The sequence below is a fragment of the Anoplopoma fimbria genome, chromosome 16 (assembly GCF_027596085.1).
Source record: "Anoplopoma fimbria isolate UVic2021 breed Golden Eagle Sablefish chromosome 16, Afim_UVic_2022, whole genome shotgun sequence".
Lineage (NCBI taxonomy): Eukaryota > Metazoa > Chordata > Actinopteri > Perciformes > Anoplopomatidae > Anoplopoma > Anoplopoma fimbria.
The window spans coordinates 7400458-7418960 of record NC_072464.1 but is presented as its reverse complement, the minus strand read 5'-3'; the positions used below and the strand labels follow the sequence as shown (position 1 = coordinate 7418960).

Here is an 18503-nt window from a genome sequence, read left to right as displayed (position 1 = left end):
ACCTAAGATAATTCAACTTTTCACTGGGTTATGTTCCAGACTATTTCGTTTCCGGGACCGTTTACTTCTTGGAGTCTCTGCTGGTTGCCTAGCACACAATATGAGCTGTGCGCAGTTTATCTCTCCACACAGACACTGTGATATTTCTTTACAAGTATTACAGCTTGTGGACCATGTGGACTCTCCAACAAGTGAAGTATTCCAGTTGACTGTGGATTTGACATCATTGCCTTTGCTTTCATCTTGAGATCAGCTCAGCACATTTTTTTGTATGCCACCAAATCACATTTTTTTCTTCCAGGGATTCACAATCTGTACAGTAGACGACCCACATCTTCAGACTCTAAGAATAACGATAAGGATAAATTCCATCATGCATGTCATTCAAAGCCAGAACTTTTTTATCCTGGGCTACCCCCCAACTGTGACTCAAATCTCCAGCCTCGGCACAGTGCAGCCAACATAGTGTGTTACTGTGCGTTGTGCAGCGATAAACAGAGTGCAATAAATGTAATCAAGTTCTGAAAGTACGCGGTACCACCATTTCAGTGTACATGTGCCAGATTGAAACTCAATTACAGTGCCACTAGAGGAGCTGAAAAGGGGATTCAAAACATCTCCAAAGGCCATAACTCAGGTACGAATTTCATGAATGAAACGGACAGCTGAGTCTGGGCTGCAGAAGTAAATTTCTCATCACTGCCAGATGAATTGGGAGCGAATTAAAGTGTTGTTGAGGGGTAGAAAAGATGCAGCCTGGGTTCTCGGCTTGCCATAGTTCATTAGCTCCCAATTTAGAGAGAGAGAGAGAGGGAGAGAGAGCCTGTGTGTGTGCTGAACAGAAGGATGACGTTTTCTGCTGAGATGCCATTGTTCAGGTTGCCAACCGTCCTTTTATTAAAGCATTTGAGTCATACTCCTTATATGGGTAATAAGAGAACAAGCCATGTATAATAAATAAAAAAAAATCCTTATTAGTTTTGTTTTAATTGTTTAAAAAGTTATGAGTCATGGGGAATATTTTGTTTCCTGAAATGTGTGTGTCCATCTAGGAAATTACTGGCAATTTCAATTTCGTAGTGCCCATAGTGTTATCAGACGGAAGTACACACCCACACACACACTCACAGCTTCAGCCCTACAACTTGATGAAGTTTTCCTCTTGACTTTACACTCAGTCCTGCACCCCTCCACAGCAGCATGCCTCTGCCCAACAAGTGGTGGCTTTTGTGCGTCGTTTCTCTCTCCTTTGTCGCCCGTTTTGGGTCTTGCAGAAGACACAGACAAGGTAAGACGATTGAATATACAGATATATGTGTAGATAAATGATTTCAACCGTGTTCAGCGTTTTTCACAGCCCGTCTGAGCTGCTGCACGGCAGCGCCAGGGGGAAAGTTTAAGTCACTTAAAGTCGTGCGTAAAGTGGAGCTTTGAGTCTGAGAGTTTGTGAACATACATGTTCTGTATGCCCTGGCTTCGGTTTATTCTTGTTTGGGCTTTACATGTATGTTTGTTTTCCTGTAGTACGTGTTGTCTTCGATGTAATATTGCTGAAATATGTATTGTTTTTTATGATGTTTGCCTTTCAAAACAGAAGCGCAAACTCATTTTCAAACGGAATATGCTCTCCTAAAAATGACTCATTAAACTAAATGAACTATCTAAATGAACACTTGTAAAAAATAATAAATGATCTACTGTGTTAGTTTTGCTCAAGGAGTGGTCAATCACACATAAACACACACACACACACACACACACACACACACACACACACACACACACACACACACACACACACACACACACACACAGGCGATCCATAATCTATGCTTTGACTGAAACCCTGCTGCGTATCGACACCATCGTTAACGCACCACTGAGTTTGTTTTGTTGTGTTGGAGGCCTTTCTATGTCCTTAATATTGAGGGGAGACATGTGGGGAGTCTAGGCCAAAGTCCACACCGACATCAGCTCCCATACCGGCCACGACCCACACTTGAACCGCCTGGCACCTCCTCCCGTCCTGTCATGTCGCAACAGCCTACAAGGCGATAATGAGGCTGTTGGGATTGGATGTCAGATACCCAACAAGTTGAGAAAGGTCTGAGCGGAGGCAGGTCTGATTCCAAAGTGGAAGAGAAACTGTACTTATCTGCTGCTCCTCCATCCCTGAGAGCAAATATTGAGCTGGTCTGGCTTCACTAATTAAAGCTATGTAGTTTAGAGGGAAAATCCAGAAAGGTCATCCAGCTGTGGTAGGTCAGAGATGTCCGTCTGCAGTTAGGAGGTTTGGTGATGAACTTCACTGTAAAGCCTTAATGTCAATGTCTGCCTTTCTTATCTTTCAGTGACATATTGTACCGAGGGTTTTACGCGTCATTTCCCTGTATGGAAGGAACATTTACAGTCTATGAGCAGCATTTGCAGCAAGGCATGACAGCTTCTTTAGGAACTTATTACAAATACAACACAATTCTTGCTTGTAAAATACTCACACTCCTCGATGTCCAAGCCTTTTCCTACATTCTTGTGAAATCCCCTAAGTTGTTACAAATTAGTTTAGTGATGGATGTGAAGTCTACCATTAAATTTTGTTTCTAAAGGTGCTTTAAGAACTTACAAAGTTTGGATAGCCCTTCATGCTTGGTTACATGTGAGTCATTTTAGTCAGGGCTGGATTAACCCTCTAGTGGGCCTTGGGGCAAAATTGAGCTGTGGGCCCCCTTTCACTCCTCTGGTTCAATTTCACTAATTTTGCATTTTGTATTTTTTCTGTTTTGTTCTTAAATAAATATTAATTTCCTTTACATTCAAGCCCTTGCATAACATTTACTTAAATCCAGTCGAGAAAACAGAATTTTGCCATACTTCTACCTGCTGCTCCGTCGCTATGGTCTCTCCAATTTGGTTATTACTTTAACTGTCAGAGGGTGGGAGACAAAAGGTCCGCAGTCCAGCTTTAAGTACCCATGTACAGTGCACACAGCAGACACGTTTCATATCACATTGTGCAGAGTCACAGAAACCAACACTTTCTTATGGAATATTAGATTATCTACTATACTATTCATTAAAATACCACAAAAGAATTGCCAGTGATACACTCAGATTCCAGACAACACAACGCCTTATATGTGTTTGATAGTACTTTAAAGTGACATCTAAAAGAGATTGGATGCCTGTGAAGGCAAAATGCTGTGATGTGTTATAAACACTTTGTTCTGTCCATATGTTGCGCTTTGTTCCTGCGGGGTGACAATATTTTTGTTGATGTTGTATGTTGATCACAATTGATGTATTATGTTTGTACTCCATACCATGCAAACGTAGTTTGGAGTCATTAAATTCTAAATCTTGATAAACAGTAATAGCAAATAAACCATGGAAATGACAGCCTAAGCAATACTGCCTTGTTTAGATTGTGATTGTTATATAAATATTTGATAGTATGTCACCTCGCCTTGCTCATGATTACGTGGGTTATATACAGTTTTAGTGCATTACTGAGAACAGCCTTATTTGTAAAAACATAAGCTTTTTTCATAGGTGTGCCCACTGTTCGACTTCTTCAAAATCTGATCATGAATAGAAAAGCAACTACTTGATTGTTGTTAAAGATTCTTTTGTCCATTAGTCCCTTAAGCAACTGTTTATTTTCCATTAGAAAAGACAGTTGGGTGTGTTCTTTTCCTATATTGAACAGCAAATGAATAGTTTTGCAGTTAGGTTTTTGCTGCACCTTGAGATAATGATAAATATTAAATTATGCTATTGCGCCATTGTGTTATAAGAGCAAGCATCACATGTTTTGCATAATATGTATCTTTTAAGATAAGATAATCCTTTATTAGTCCCGCAGCGGGGAAATTTGCATGCATTCAAATTTATGCATATATTTGAATTAAAATATATTTGAGCCTTATTCATTACAGGATTTTATATTCTCAAAGCCTTTTTCCTGACCAAGCATTTAACATATGTTGCTTTTAAGAAGCTCCAGTGTCCCACAAGCCATCAGCTGACATTTGTTGATAGTTGACATTTTCAAACAACTTATGTTTCGCGTTTTAACCTTTAAAGCATATAATCACAAATATGCTGAGTGCTTAGAATATTCCAAAATAAAAATTGAGCCTCTGGGCAGTATTACAAAAATGCATTACCATTTGGCAATACACATAGCATCCATCAGAGATATGAGAACACAAGCCATAGGTAAATACAGGCAGGCAATCTGAGCTACTTACATTACAGGGGCCTTCAGCAAGGTTTTGTCCATAGAGGAACATTAGCTTTTACTATTTGCATATCATTTAGGTGCTCTTAAGAGGTGAAACAATAAGGGACTCACTGAGCCCCTTTGAAACTAAACAGCTGTATCATGGGTGCACAGTCTTAGTAGCTTCACTAATTGTCTCACGGAGGAGTAAACATTGTGTCTCATTAATTTGTGGAGAAATTTAATTAGATGCTCACTTGCTGTTTGAAGTGGCCCTTTTATTAGGGCGCTTCAGGCCATAGGATGAGAGGAAACTGTGTTGCATGTGCCATCTTAATTAGCGTTTGCAGTAAGGAGTAGACTTCAGAAAAGTGCTCGCCTAAACTGTCACTAAAAACAGTTTCAAGTCGACGAATACACCTATAACTGGAAAGTGAAGACACTTCTCTGCTTAGCCGATTAGGTGTTAGATAATGTGTTCCACACCAACCGGTACGCAGGCCTTTAGCATTCTTTTAATGAGAAAACGTCTGTTTTGTCTTAACATGAATCTCACCTTGAAGCTATTTCAATGCAGCAAAAGCAGCATCTCTTTCTGGGGGTGACATCAGTATTATAATACGCACTATTAATAAACTAAACTGTATAAAATCTTCTCCGAATCATGCAACTCAGAACTCTCTGTCTGTTTTCTGTAATACAAGCACATACCGACTCCCACTTTCTATTTTGAGTTCAATCTCGAGCTTCAGTGAGTGATATTTGTTGAGTCCATATAATATATATATATATATATATATATATATCTTTATCTTTATGTCATGGCAACTCATTCAATAATTTCTTAGTTGGGTTCTTTTTATGACTGACTAATGCAGTCGTTGTTGTCCACAAGTAATCCATCCTAGTGTTTACATTTAATTACAGTTGTGGACTTGAGACTTGGATGTGAGTTGGCCTTGAATCATAAAATGAGAAAACTTGCAACTCGGCTTGATTTGAAGCTTTAAGGCACTAAGATGAGGAGACTTGCCTTGCTGACACTTAAAATTTTGAAAATACTTGACTGAATGTAGTTTGGTCTTTTGGATAAAACTATCATGAATAATTAATAACAATAAATAAAAGGGACGCGCCTTTGTAACGTACAATGTTTTTTTAGAGATTTCGCAAATCAAAACACCTTATTCATATAAGAGAGTGGACAACCCCAAATGTAAAAATATTAAAACTATTTAATAACACCTCGAAAGTTGAAGTTGCTCTTTAAAGACTTGACACTTGAATTATACTTGCTCTGTAAAGACTTCAGACTTGACTTATACTTGCTGACTCAAGACCTGAGACATGTCTTGAACTTGCTCTTAAAGACCTGATACTTGACTTAGACTTGCCCTCCAGTAACTTAAAACTTAACTTTGGTCTGTTCTCTAAAGACTTGAGACTTGACTTGAACTTGCTCTCTAAAGACCTGACACTTGACTTGGACATGCTCGTTAAAGACTAGAAATTTGACCTGAACCTGTCCTCTAAAATCTTGAGACATGATTCAGACTTGTCTTCCTGAACCTTGGTCGTGACTTGACTTGATCTAATAAACAGTCCAGCATTCAATCTCTAAAAGGACCTCTTTTAGACTTATGTATTTCCTTCATACACTAACTAGTCCCAGCACGTCTCTTTTTTGTCGGAAGAATTTTAAGGAGCCCTGCTATTTGTAGTGCTTTTAGTTGGCTGCATGGATTAAATAATGATGGCCAAAAGTGGAAATAAGTAATGTGAGTCATAATAACAGCAAGAAATATGTAATCTTTGCTTCACCAAAGCACCTCCTTTGACCATTAACGACAGTCCTCAAAATGTCTTTCCTGTCTTTTCAAGTGTCTCTTCTGCTTCCTGACCATTACTGCCCACGTCTAAGTAGAATCTCAGTATGTGACATTGTTTTATTAATGGACAAACCTACCTTTATTGAACATTTCCAGTTTGTCCCTACACAGCATCACTGTAGGTTACTGTACTTCTCAGAGGCAAAGGGTTGCATTCTTCTTGTGTTGACGCCTCCAGCTAGTGCACTGGTTGTCTGGTTATATCTTCCTTTTTTTGTCTCTGTCTTTTCCTCTCACTGTCTCAGTAAATTACAGTGAGTATACAGTGTATATTCCCATTTTAACACATAATATAAGCACTGATACTGTATGAGTGCCCGCCTGAATAAGGATGCCCTACGGCCGAGTGGTAGTCATGAACTCATTATGTCAATGACATTATGTCATCTAAGTGAGAGCGAACAACTTGAGATTCTGTTCATTTTAAACAACTAGAGACACACAGAGTGTAGAGTTCAAAAGTCATTGCTGTAAAAATAAATAATAAAGGACACTTTGTTGTATAGCATGACAACGGTAATGCAAGTTCAGAGTGCTAGTTGACAGTTTTTTCTGGGCATGAGTGGGTGTAATCTAACCTGATTTACCACTTGGTTAGTTACAAAGAATCATCTGAGAAGCCGTCATTGGAATCCGTTTAGAAAGGGGCAGGCACTTTCGAAAAATACTTGGCAGGTGATTGGATGAACCATTTGTCTATGAAACTCTCATTGAAGGTACTCACCATCGTAGTTTTGAACTAACAGTCGCCTCTCCATGTTGCATCAAACACACCTTAACCATCACTGTGGTTTCTGTCAAAAACACATTAATCTTGCAACATTGGGAGAATCCTGCCTGGCAAAGTGAAGCTTAATGAAACAAAGACAAGAATACAAATAATCAGTTAGTGTACTCTAAGCAATTTTATGAAGACTACGTAGTAAACAATAGACGGTAATACAACACATAGCATTCCCACAAAATACTTTGCTCCAGTTATATTGGTTTTGAGTGTCAAACCTTTGATCACTAGTATTGTAGTTCCATATAAATGGCATACTACATTGCTTTGTGGTAAAGATATGTATTCCTGTAGAGAAAAGGCCTTTCCTCTCGAGGTTGACACCGCAGTGGCGATGACAAATGCACTTGGAGGGGCATCAGCCACACTTTAATCTGTGTGTCCTTTGCACTGCCGCCAGTATAAATTGGCAAAGGATACTTCCTCTGCTCTATATTTAGAGAGAAGATACTGCCTCCTTGGTCATTTCTCCACTAACATGACAAGATGGTTAAGTTAGTTCTTCCTTTCAGAGCTACAATTGGCCAGGGCAGTCTGAGAGCAGACTCATTTCCACAACCGACAACTATCTGATTTGCTCACCTGCAGGAGAAGATAAGACAGCTCACTGGCAATCCGCTGATCGTGATATACCAGACCGAAATGGATAAAAGAGGTTTTAGGATGTAATGTTAGTGTTGGAATCATATTGGTGCACACTAACCAATGGTTGATATGTGTCTGCATTGGAAGTGTCAGAATCATTCAGCATTTCCCAGCTCTTATTGACCAGTATAGATGGTATGTTTCTCAAGAAATGCTTTAAACCTATATTAGTTGAACTAGGAAAGTTCAAATGATATTTGTGAACATGAGCTATTCTCTCAAAGCCAGAAACCAGAGGAGTAAATCTAAAACCTATCATCAAGTATAAAGTCTGGAGCTGCTCCATTAACATGAATGAAAGACCCACAGAATATTTGCTTTCTTTTTTATATACCCACATGAGCTTTGATCTGTTGTAGTGTTCTAAGTTCAGAGACAGAAAATGCACCCATATACTCAGAACATACCCCTTGATGCTCTTAGCAACATCTGTAAGATCTTTCCCAATTTATCGTCTATGGAGCAGATCCACACGTTACACATACCTGATGACATCACAGATTTGCCTCAACAGCGCCTGTCTTCACGGTCTTAATCTCAAACACGCTCCATGTCAGATAATTCGTTGTGATTGGCCCGGCCTGTCTTAGGTCAATGGAATCTCGTTCAAAGCAGAGCGACACATCTGCCAGAGCAAATAAGCTCCCATGGAGTTTTGTCTGGTTCCCACAAACTAATTTACACTTTAAAATGTAAAGATTCCTTTGACAGGTTTCTAAACATACTCATGCAATGTCTCTGAAACTCCTTCCTTGCTCACTCATTAATTATTCCCTGCATAAAGACACTTGTTGAGTGACTATTAAGTGAGCAGTAAATAGAAATGTTTGCCAACCATGATCACTCTCTGGTATCTCTGGTGTGCTTTTCTCTGTTTATATCATTGTGATTTTAATATATTTTCAATTGTTTTTGGTAAAAACAAGACATTTCAAGACCGCCTATTGGAATGTGGTTAAAAATCAACTCATGGTGTTTAACTTGCATACATTTTTGGTTTTGGTGATGAAGCATAATCGCAGACAAAGTAAGCCTTTTGTTCAAATGTCCCCTTGGTCTGTCTGTGTGCACAGTGTGTTGTATCTGTCAGGGGCAGTGTGTGTGGAGGAAGTAGTCTACAGCTTTGGATACATTATTAGTGTAGCTCTGTAGCTGACAGGAAGCTTTAATCTCTTGAATGTTGACACATAATTGGATACATATTTTGCATGTTGGGCGGGGGTTGAATGACACCAACACCGATCCTAATTAGGGATGTAGTTCTGTCCTATCCATGCCTTCATGACTCACTCCCTCTGGTTTGTGTAAAACGACAGTGGTATCGTTTTTATGAGCATGGAGTTTTTTTTGCAACTGGCCATCTGCAGATTGATAAGGCTAAGCCAGCATTTCCTGTATGAGTCGTAAGGATGATAATTGTAAGCTGTATTTAAGGGAGAGTTCCAGGAAGTGATGCATCTCACAGGATACTGAACTCTTGCGAGATAGCAGTTATTGTACAATAAGTCACTTGGAAAAGATGTCTGGATGCCAAAAGAAATTTGATTTGTGTTATTTAATAGTGTGCGATTGCTTGTGTTATTGTTAGATTTGCCCTCTACCATAGCAACTGTCAATGGAGTGAACAAACGGCTAAGAGAATAAAAGAAAGAGGTAGAGTCTGAACTTGTTGAGGGAGCACTCAGATAGACAAAACGATGAAAGAGAGATCACTTTGTCCTCACTCTGTGCGAGTTCAGACAAAGTGGGAGTGGACCACGGGCGTCTGGTTTTCAACCGTTTGGCATTGATTGTTATTGCATTTGAGATGACTTTTGTACTCCAAAGCTGTTCAGCAAAAGTGTTGACTAAATGTCAATTTTTTCAAGAGAAGGTAGAGATCTCTGCTGTCAGCGCTGCGTGTAGTTGGATCATGTGTTTGAATCTGACTGTTTACTTTCAGCCCTACGTTTTCTAACTTTGAGAACATGCAGAGCTGTTTCTGGTTCAATGCAAATCCTTCAAAAATAAAACAGGTTGCACAACTCTTCTCCACTACAACATGCCTTATTCACTAAAGTGTTTTAGCTATCTTGCATTTGTCATGTGGGCCATATCAGGCGCACAACAAGACCTTTATTATTCAACAAAGAAAAAGATAGCAGGACAAATGAAAAGCATGTAAACAGGTTATTTCTTTTAAAGTTTTCCACCATATACAGAAAAAGATGTTAATGATTCAAGCATTGGTTGTATGTCTAAAATTGTGTGACTCAACTATAATAGTGGTAATATAAACTCTCTGGCTGTGAGAAAGAAGCATAGACAAATAAAAACTAGATTTTATTATTAGAAATATGGTATTTGCAAATGCATACCAAGATGTGTGTATATGTACTCGGATAATAAAAAACAGATTATTGTAAAGAGCAGGATATGGGCATATCTAGGTTTCTCAGCAAGTGGAATATTAAAATATCCCAAACAATAGCAGAAGTCTGATGTTTGCTTGACATCTGGGCCACATACAGAATATGCTAAATAAAGTCCACAAAAATAGTGAGGATATCCATGGACACAGGAGATCAGTGCCAAAAATCATTTTATGTGGTCTGCATTCATTTGTGCTACTTGAAAACGAACCAGACTAAATAGAAAACAAACCAAAATGATTGATTTGCAGACATGCTACTGTGCATTATGCTCATTTTTTCTGGTGACCACAACAGACAGAACAGAACAATGTGCTGTTGATTTGTACAGAATGAAGAAAAAAACAAAAATGAACAGTTGAACTTTGAGTGTATTTCATATGCATTCATTTGCTCCTCAGTAGTTGTGATCCCAGTAGCAGCAGGGTTAATCCCTCTCAGGAAAGCATGCATTCAAACTAAACTTCCAGTTTCACTAAAACTCACCATTTACCGATAGAGAAACATCCTCTTTTTTTTTCTCATTTGTACTGTTTGAACAATAACCTGCATTGCAGAAAAGGAAAGCTGTATCGATCCTCTCATCTAATCAAGAGCGCATACACAGTACAATCAGTCGAGGATGACATTTGCACAGACGGGGAATGAGCCACTTGCTCTCGCCTTCTGTCCGTCCCATTGATTCATCTGCGTAATCGCATTTACATTAAAGGAGAAAAGACTAAGGCACAAACGTTCATACCTGCAGGACGCAGAGTCCTCAAGGGCCGATTCAATGTCTGACAAATAACAGCTTCATTGTACGTGGGGTATTGAAGATGCACTTAGAAAAATCACTTTTAGCTTGTCTACTCAGACTGGAAAAAATAGCAAATACAAGCGGTTATTATTCTCATGTGGTAAAAGGTCTCAGTGATTGTTCAGAAACCTGCGGTGGGAATTATTTACTGGCTATAGTGTTTTCTTCTTTTTTTACATTTTCTAAAAGCAAATAACGTTGCCTCGTGGCAAACAGCACTCTCTGAAAAACACTGCTCCCACACATCTCAAGGGTGTCATAGTTCAGATAAGGAATATTTTGAATTCATGATATTGCAATGGGATAACACAATATCACAGTATCGGAAAACTTGCAATATGGATGTTTCAAAATTCATGTTTTCAATAAGTTTCCATGATCTAATAAAACCCTGAAGAAAACAATGACATTTTCTGGCCTCATACAAAGGCCAGCAACAATAACATTGCACCTTCCTCATACATTATGTCTCTTGTGGGTCAACTCTACAATAGCCAATATGAATGAATTTCAAAAGGTGTATTGTGCAGGTACGGAACGTTAGGGCCATTCAAACAGATATATGGTAGTCAAGCTACATTAGACCAAAAGATAATGTGCTGTTGGCCTCGGGGGTTGTGCATAATGTCTTTACTGCTACTTGAGAATGTACTTGAGGTTATCTTTATAGGCTCATATACTTGTTCATTGTGTTGGTAATGTGTTCATGTTGTATATTTACTTGCAGGTTTTCTAATTAGAGCTCATCTTTAGTCACATGGAGCCCAATCCAAGTTTTCCCCAAGGGAACAATGAATAATATCAGTATCAGAATGACAGAGCACACTTTTATATTGTGTAAAATGTGGTATTTAATAAAATTTGGCCTTTAAAGACAATACTTTCTGTTTCACACAGGGTTCAATGTCTGCATATCAAGCTTTTGCAGCAGCTGAAATGAAAATAATAAGCAGCAATTCACATTAATTTACATTGCATACAGGAGATGTGAGATGTGAATGGTTTGCAATTTAATTTGTTAGGTGGCTGCCTGGTTTGCACACCCATCTTGAATAAGCAAAGCTGTGTGTTCCCACATTATCTGATCTCTTTGAGATAATCGTAGTGCGTGACCATTCTGGTTGCTCCTGATGGTACGATACGTGGAGGAGAGCCACCTGCAAGGCTTGGCTGGGCCCCCATTTTTGGGGCCTGTGTGTTAGACAAATGGTGTGATAGGCCAGATGCCAGTTCTTAAATTCTCCACTTTCTGCACGTGAGATTTTCTTAGCATCTCTGCTTTAGATCTAAACTGAGCTAATTCAATTTACAAGGAGCTTAAATTAAGGCTCAGTTATTTAAAGATGTAAAACAAGTAAATAATCTGGTACAGTTTGTGAGCACGGTACAGAAACCTGAGCAGCTGCCAGTTTATCACTAAATACCCCAATATATTCACAAGCAGAAGCTTCTTGGATGTAAAAATAAATTAAAAAAACCTTTCAGGAACTCTCATAGATTTTTACTGCAGATGTGTTTAAATAAATTGTAAAATGTTTATGTTTAATGGCTGTAAAACTTTATTTTACAGCCTTCCCAGACAGGGGCTGAATCCCATTGTGGCCTTTCTCTCTACTCTTTCGACTGCTTTTTGTAACTCTCCTTTGTGTCATTTAAAATGGATCTGGCTTTCGTGGGACCAGCATTATGATAGAACGTTCTACTGGCCTACATTGCAAAATGTATCCCCTATTAGATTTACCAGCAAAATATAAATCTGCTATTTAAAAATGATACTACGCTGACAGAACACATATCTGGTGTGTTGAAGATCAACTTAAATCCTGATATCCAATGTGGAAAATGTATCAACTTTACAGCAATTTGCTGACAAATAAGCAGCTCACAAATTGCTACTTTCCCCATTTTAAAATATGTAGAGGGATTTTATGTTACATAACAATTTTCTTAATTAAAGTCACATTTGTTCATGGCCTCTGTTTCCCTTCAGGCGGGTACAGAAATGTTAATGTAATCACATTCTAATATGCCGTTGCTCTTTGTATTGAAAGCCTTTGGTTTTTTCCTCTCTTGAACATTTTCTATCACTAGTTTGAATACCTCCATTCAATTGAATCGTGTGATTTTTATTGCAAGCGATGTGATGAATAATTCACTGGGTGTTTTGTAATTGGGCCCTGCCTCAATTTGGCAGATGGTGCCTCGGTACTATCTACCCTACAGGCTTGTGCAACTTATGGCAAACTTATGCCCACATCATTGTTTGCCATATGCTCCTTCTGGACTGAGAAGAGGCCACATACCATTTTGCTCCTATGCTATGATTTTTCTTTACCAAAGGCATGACCGGTTTATGTATATATGTCAAAAACCTGCAGTTCATCTAATCATATGCACCCCCACCGGAGTGCTGCCCAGGTAATGCACTTTGTCGCATTGATTGGCTGAGAACCAGACAAGACGGACTCTAATTGGCATTGAGTGGGATTGTTCGGTTCGCCAGCATTCAGACTCTGCAAATGTCAGAGAGCGGATTTGGCGGAATCACTGAAGAGAGAATCTTTCTGGGTCCCACTATTGTTGCGTGACCAAGAGGAAAACAGGTTGGGGCTCTACTTAGATATTACCAGGAAAAGATAATGCCATTGCTGAGGGAGAGGGTGGAGATTTCCCGCCACTGAGCTGACATCGGAGAAAAGTCAGTTGATTAAAACAGCTGCTAGATAGAGGGAAGGGGAGGTAAAGCCATGAAAAGGCAGACAGAAAGTTTGATTTTTGTTTTGTTTATCTGTCAAGAGACCGTGGGTGGAAAAAGGCAAGCCGAGATGAATGTTAAATCTGGCTTGGCAGGGACAAATGGGTCTACCAAAGCTATCGTGTTCTGGAGGGACAATTAACTCGCTCATTGCATCCATCCTCCCTCAACACCTGCCCTACTAACACGCAGGCTCTGATTAAAAATGCAGGGTTCTCACAAGCCTTTTAGATAATTAAGCAGGTTTCCCTGCAGGGCGACTAGTTAGAACAAGAGGGTTGGTTGCAATCTTTTTTAGCAACACCACATTCAATTTGTATAGTAAGGCTTGCACTGAGACCCGCGGGCTAAAATACACTGCATTGACATTGATACTTCATGCGAGTGCAAAGTTTTTCCACTTGGGCGTCTCCAACAACACTCAAACTGCCAATCCTGGCAGAGTTCGTGCTATGCTCTAAGTACTGAGATATACAGGACCAGGCCTGTTGCTGCCCAAACACAAATAGGTTCACTACCCACTCAGCCTTCAGGGTAGCCCCCAGTCTGTTTCCCAACCACACAACGGGAGCTCTCAAAGATTTAACTGTTTGTCGAAATGGCAACTGATTTCTCCTGGAGACATGAACGTGTACGAATTAAAGTTCTTTTGATCTGTGAGAGACAGAGAGAGTTCTTTGGAAGGTGCTTGAAGCCCACTTTGATCTCCCAAAATGAAGCGCTATAGGAAGTGCTCTGCCTGTTTGCAAGATTGCTGCTGGAATGAGGTCATCTCTCTATGGCTGCTGAAAGGACAAAGTCTGTTGCCTTAATGAGCAGCATTTGAGATGATCTGCAGGATCATTGCCATTGTTTCTTTTTAGATTTCCTGCCCACCATCTATTTCAGGTTGACCTTTTTTTTGCTGCTGGTAGCCTCGGAGGCATTCCCATTAAATATACATCTTCAGGATTGATTTAAGTGTTGTGAAAGGAGCACTGGTCTTCTTGCATTTTATCCTGTTTGATAGAGCCTCTTATCATAATATCAATATGTTGTACATTATCTTGACTTATGGCAAGATATATTGACATGACCTTGATATTGCCCCTTGTGTTTACATGTTCTTTTGTTTACATAAGAATGTAACCAACACTTGATGCCAGAATGAACAGTAGAGTTTCCCTCCCGTTATAACGCATGGGCATTGCGCGTTTTTGTTGAAACAGCATGAGCCTCGATTTGTGGTTTTATTTGATTTAGGATATTTTTTGTCATATTCCAATACCAATGTTTAAATATCTTTACAATTAAAAGTTTAATGCTCTTTTCAATGGTGTCCCTGCATCCTAATGGTAATGTATTACCATTATATCAGCAGCTGAAAGATTAATTAAATTACAATAACATTGTATATTGCGATTATTTCTGGGACAAAATAACATCCAACAAGATAAGTTATTGCCATTATTATGGTCCAGAATCCACATGGGGAGTTAACGTTGAAATCGAAATGACAAATATTAACTTTATTATTAAAAAAGTTAAGAAACAAGATAAAAGCAGATAGTGCAGATTTTAAATTGTATAATTGTACTGTCCCTTTTTTTTAAAGATAAGAAAAATTTTATCATGTTTAATTTCTCCTAAATCTGCATTAGTATAGCTGAAATCACAATTTAAAAGAGTGCAATATCCCACATTTTCAAGAGCCACAACTTTGATTATGACTTACGAATATAATTAACAGAATGTTAACAAGCTGTAAGATATGGGAACATTTCACTGGCTTTGATGGCAACTGTTACTAGCATATTTACTCAACTGTATCTAGTTAGCATTAATTATGTGAGCATGAAAAAACAACACAGAAGATGCTGGAGTCTCTAGAGCTTGGTCAAAGATGGTCTTGTTAAAGAAGGAGCATGTCTCTCAAGGGCAGACTTTTACTTGTAACAGCATATGTTTACAGTGTGGTATTAGTACTTTTACACAAGTAAAGGATCTAAGTAGTTCCTCCAACACTGTTTCATGGTCACTGACTAACTGTAGCAGATATGAAGTAGCAGATTAACAGATAGAAACTAGCTAGCAACATTTAGGCTGTAAATAATAAATGATGCAGCACTCTAATTGATAAACTCACTCTAAGCACTCTATGGCTTTGCAGTCTCTCAATTCAAAGAGAGCTTCTGCTTTTTTGAACATACAAATGTCTTGTCCTTGAATTTAATAAAGGCCCTGCTTTTACATTTTCAATGGAGAAACAAACAAAAATGTTGTGTTCTCAGGGCCATTAAAGTAATCCATTTGGAGCTACTTCTATGAGAGAAACACAAACATATACGATGAAGGTAGCCTCATTTGTTCAAGGTTCAGCTGTACAATCTTGGGACGGACTGTGACTCACCCTCAGCCCTTTGTCCGCTGGCCTCAGGGCACGGCTCTGATAAACACTGACAGTATTTCTTACATTGCAGGCCTATCGACTACGTCAGCTGTTGATGTGCCCTTTTGGTGATCACCAAAGCACACGCATACTGCTCTGACCAATGTGTCACAATCCAACATCACGTTTTTTAAATGGACTTTGTCCCCTTTGCTTCATGAACCATCCTGCCAAGTGAGTCACTTAAGACATTACCTGCAACAGTGTTGACTAACTTACTGATTTACACAGGAGTAAGTGAGTTCACTCTAGGAGTGTTTATATGGAGCTCTAGTTAAGCTTACTAAGAAAAAGTCAACAAGTAACAACAATAAAAAAAAATGCTTAACACTTCCAGGTCTTCAATACCTCATTTTTTGTAACTTTGAGGCATGGGAGCCAAATGATTTTCTCTTGAATATGCTTTGGCTGCACGGTGGTGTAGTGGTTAGCACTGTCGCCTCACAGCAAGAGGGGCCCGGGTTCAATTCCCGGGCCAGACAACCTTCTGTGTGGAGTTTGCATGTTCTCCCCGTGTCAGCGTGGGTTCTCTCCGGGTTCTCTGGCTTCCTCCCACAGTCCAAAGACATGCAGCTTAGGTTAATTGATGACTCTGAAATTGCCCGTAGGTGTGAATGTGAGCGTGAGTGGTTGTCTGCCTATATATGTCTGCCCTGTGATAGGCTGGCGACCTGTCCAGGGTGTACCCTGCCTTCGCCCATTGACAGCTGGGATCGGCTCCAGCACCCCCGCGACCCTTAACTGGATAAGTGGTTACGGAAGATGGATGGATGAATATGCTTAGTCCTCCACAAATATTTACACATATAGGCCCCACCCCATTAACACCTCCACAATATCTACATACAAATGTGGTGCATAACAAAATGCATTTATTGGTTTTCCATAACCATTGTTAGATTCATGGTGTCAAGTCAGTTATACATATACAAATTTGCCTCAGAGGTCTTTACAATCTGTATAACAACGATAGGTCCATTGATTAGTAGACAATTATCCATTCTTGAAAACATTGTGCTTTTACGAACAAATTTAGATTAGAATTTGAGGTGGCACCCTGTTGACCTGATCATTTTAACAGCCTTAATTTAGTGGCTAGCATTTATATGGTATTATTGTCAAATATATTTCCATAATCATCATCATCATCATCATCATCATTATCATGTGAATTTGGTGTAGATGCAATATAGAGAAATTTCTTATTTTTGGTTTAGAAATTGTACTATTTCAACAATTAGTTTAAGAGAAATGGAATATATTTTTCTGTATTTGCTGTAATAATTGCGCCATATATAGTCACCTTAGCAGACACAATGAATACCTAAGTACTGTGGGGAACCATCTGGGAATTACTGAATTGGATCATAGAAATTATGTTTTGTACTTTAATAATGAATATATGTTAGAATCTAGCGTTCTTGTCAATTGAACTATTTTCTCAATTTCACAGTGTAGGGAAAAGATGAGAAGGATTCCCCTTAGAAAGCAAATAAGCAGTTGTCTCTAATGGAGTCTTAGTCATCGAGTTAAAGCTGCAGATGACAGATCCACTGGGAGCTGTCAACACTGTGGCATTCTCTATGTCTCTGTCTACACTCTGCACCGTCTCACTTTCTCCAGCTGTTTCATTAGTGCATCATACCTTGCTGTCATCCTCGTAACGACGTTTGAGCTCTGGTGTCGTGAAAGACCTAGAAATGGAGATGCAGGATAATCTTCTGGTATATTAAACAAGCTGGGACTGGGCCTCAAAGCGACTCAACCTGCCCATCTCTTGAATAACAGAGGTGCTTGGCACAGTGCATGTTGAGCAACTCAGATCCTTATCCAAATGTGTGAGTATGTGTGCAAATCTTGGCCAGGCTAAGGCCTTCAGCGATACCTAGGAGACTAGCTGCCAAGGGAAATTTGATGCATCTAAAATCTGCCTCCTTTTTCAGCATGGTCTCTATTGCACGGGGCTGGCTGATTTGTTGGTTGAGTTCCAAGGGTTTTTGTTGATGCATTGTGTGCGTAGGACTATATTTATTTACCTTCTGTTCAACAACATTGAGGATTCCTGATGACAGATTTGGGGCTTTGCACGGATTTGTGGATTTTGCTCAGAAAGGTTGTTTGCATTCAGAGACGTTGCAACGTGTGTGCAAATCTGTTGTTTTGTTTTTTTAACCCAGTTTTATATTAATGTCTAGTCTGCAAAATCCATTATACACCATAAAGCGCATATGAACAAAAAATCAATACAATGAATCATTTAAAAATATACTTGTCATTACGTAAGTGCTTGCTGTAGTCGTCTTCTAACAAATGTTTGCCTGCAATAGTGTGACCAGTTCTGCCTGTACTGGGAACTAAAGTAAAAGACTCCTCTCAAATTTCTGTCTTTTAACAGATTTTTTTTTTCAAACTCAATTACTACAAATGAATTCCAGATGTTCCTTCTTTGCTGTAGCCTTGATCGATGTTCCTGGCGTTCATTTCCTGGTGTTTTTCACATTAAAAGCCTTCCTATAAATGCCAGGATGCCTTTCAGGAGATCTTTAATGTGGAAGAGTGTCATCCATGCA

At 39.2% G+C, this 18503-nt stretch overlaps 1 protein-coding gene across 4 annotated transcripts in view; it reads left to right on the top strand.

Annotated features, from left to right (window-relative positions):
• Positions 1-1155: 1155 nt before the first annotated feature.
• Positions 1156-18503, top strand: part of tfpia (tissue factor pathway inhibitor a) — a 37514-nt gene continuing 20166 nt past the window's right edge. For 2 of the 4 annotated variants that reach the window (XM_054615302.1, XM_054615301.1), the window contains exon 1: positions 1159-1288. In XM_054615302.1, the coding sequence (XP_054471277.1) occupies positions 1201-1288 (88 nt within the window). In that variant the 5' untranslated portion in view covers positions 1159-1200. Of the gene's footprint in view, positions 1289-18503 lie in introns of all 4 variants that reach the window. The other 2 variants (XM_054615304.1, XM_054615303.1) reach the window with 2 other exon arrangements.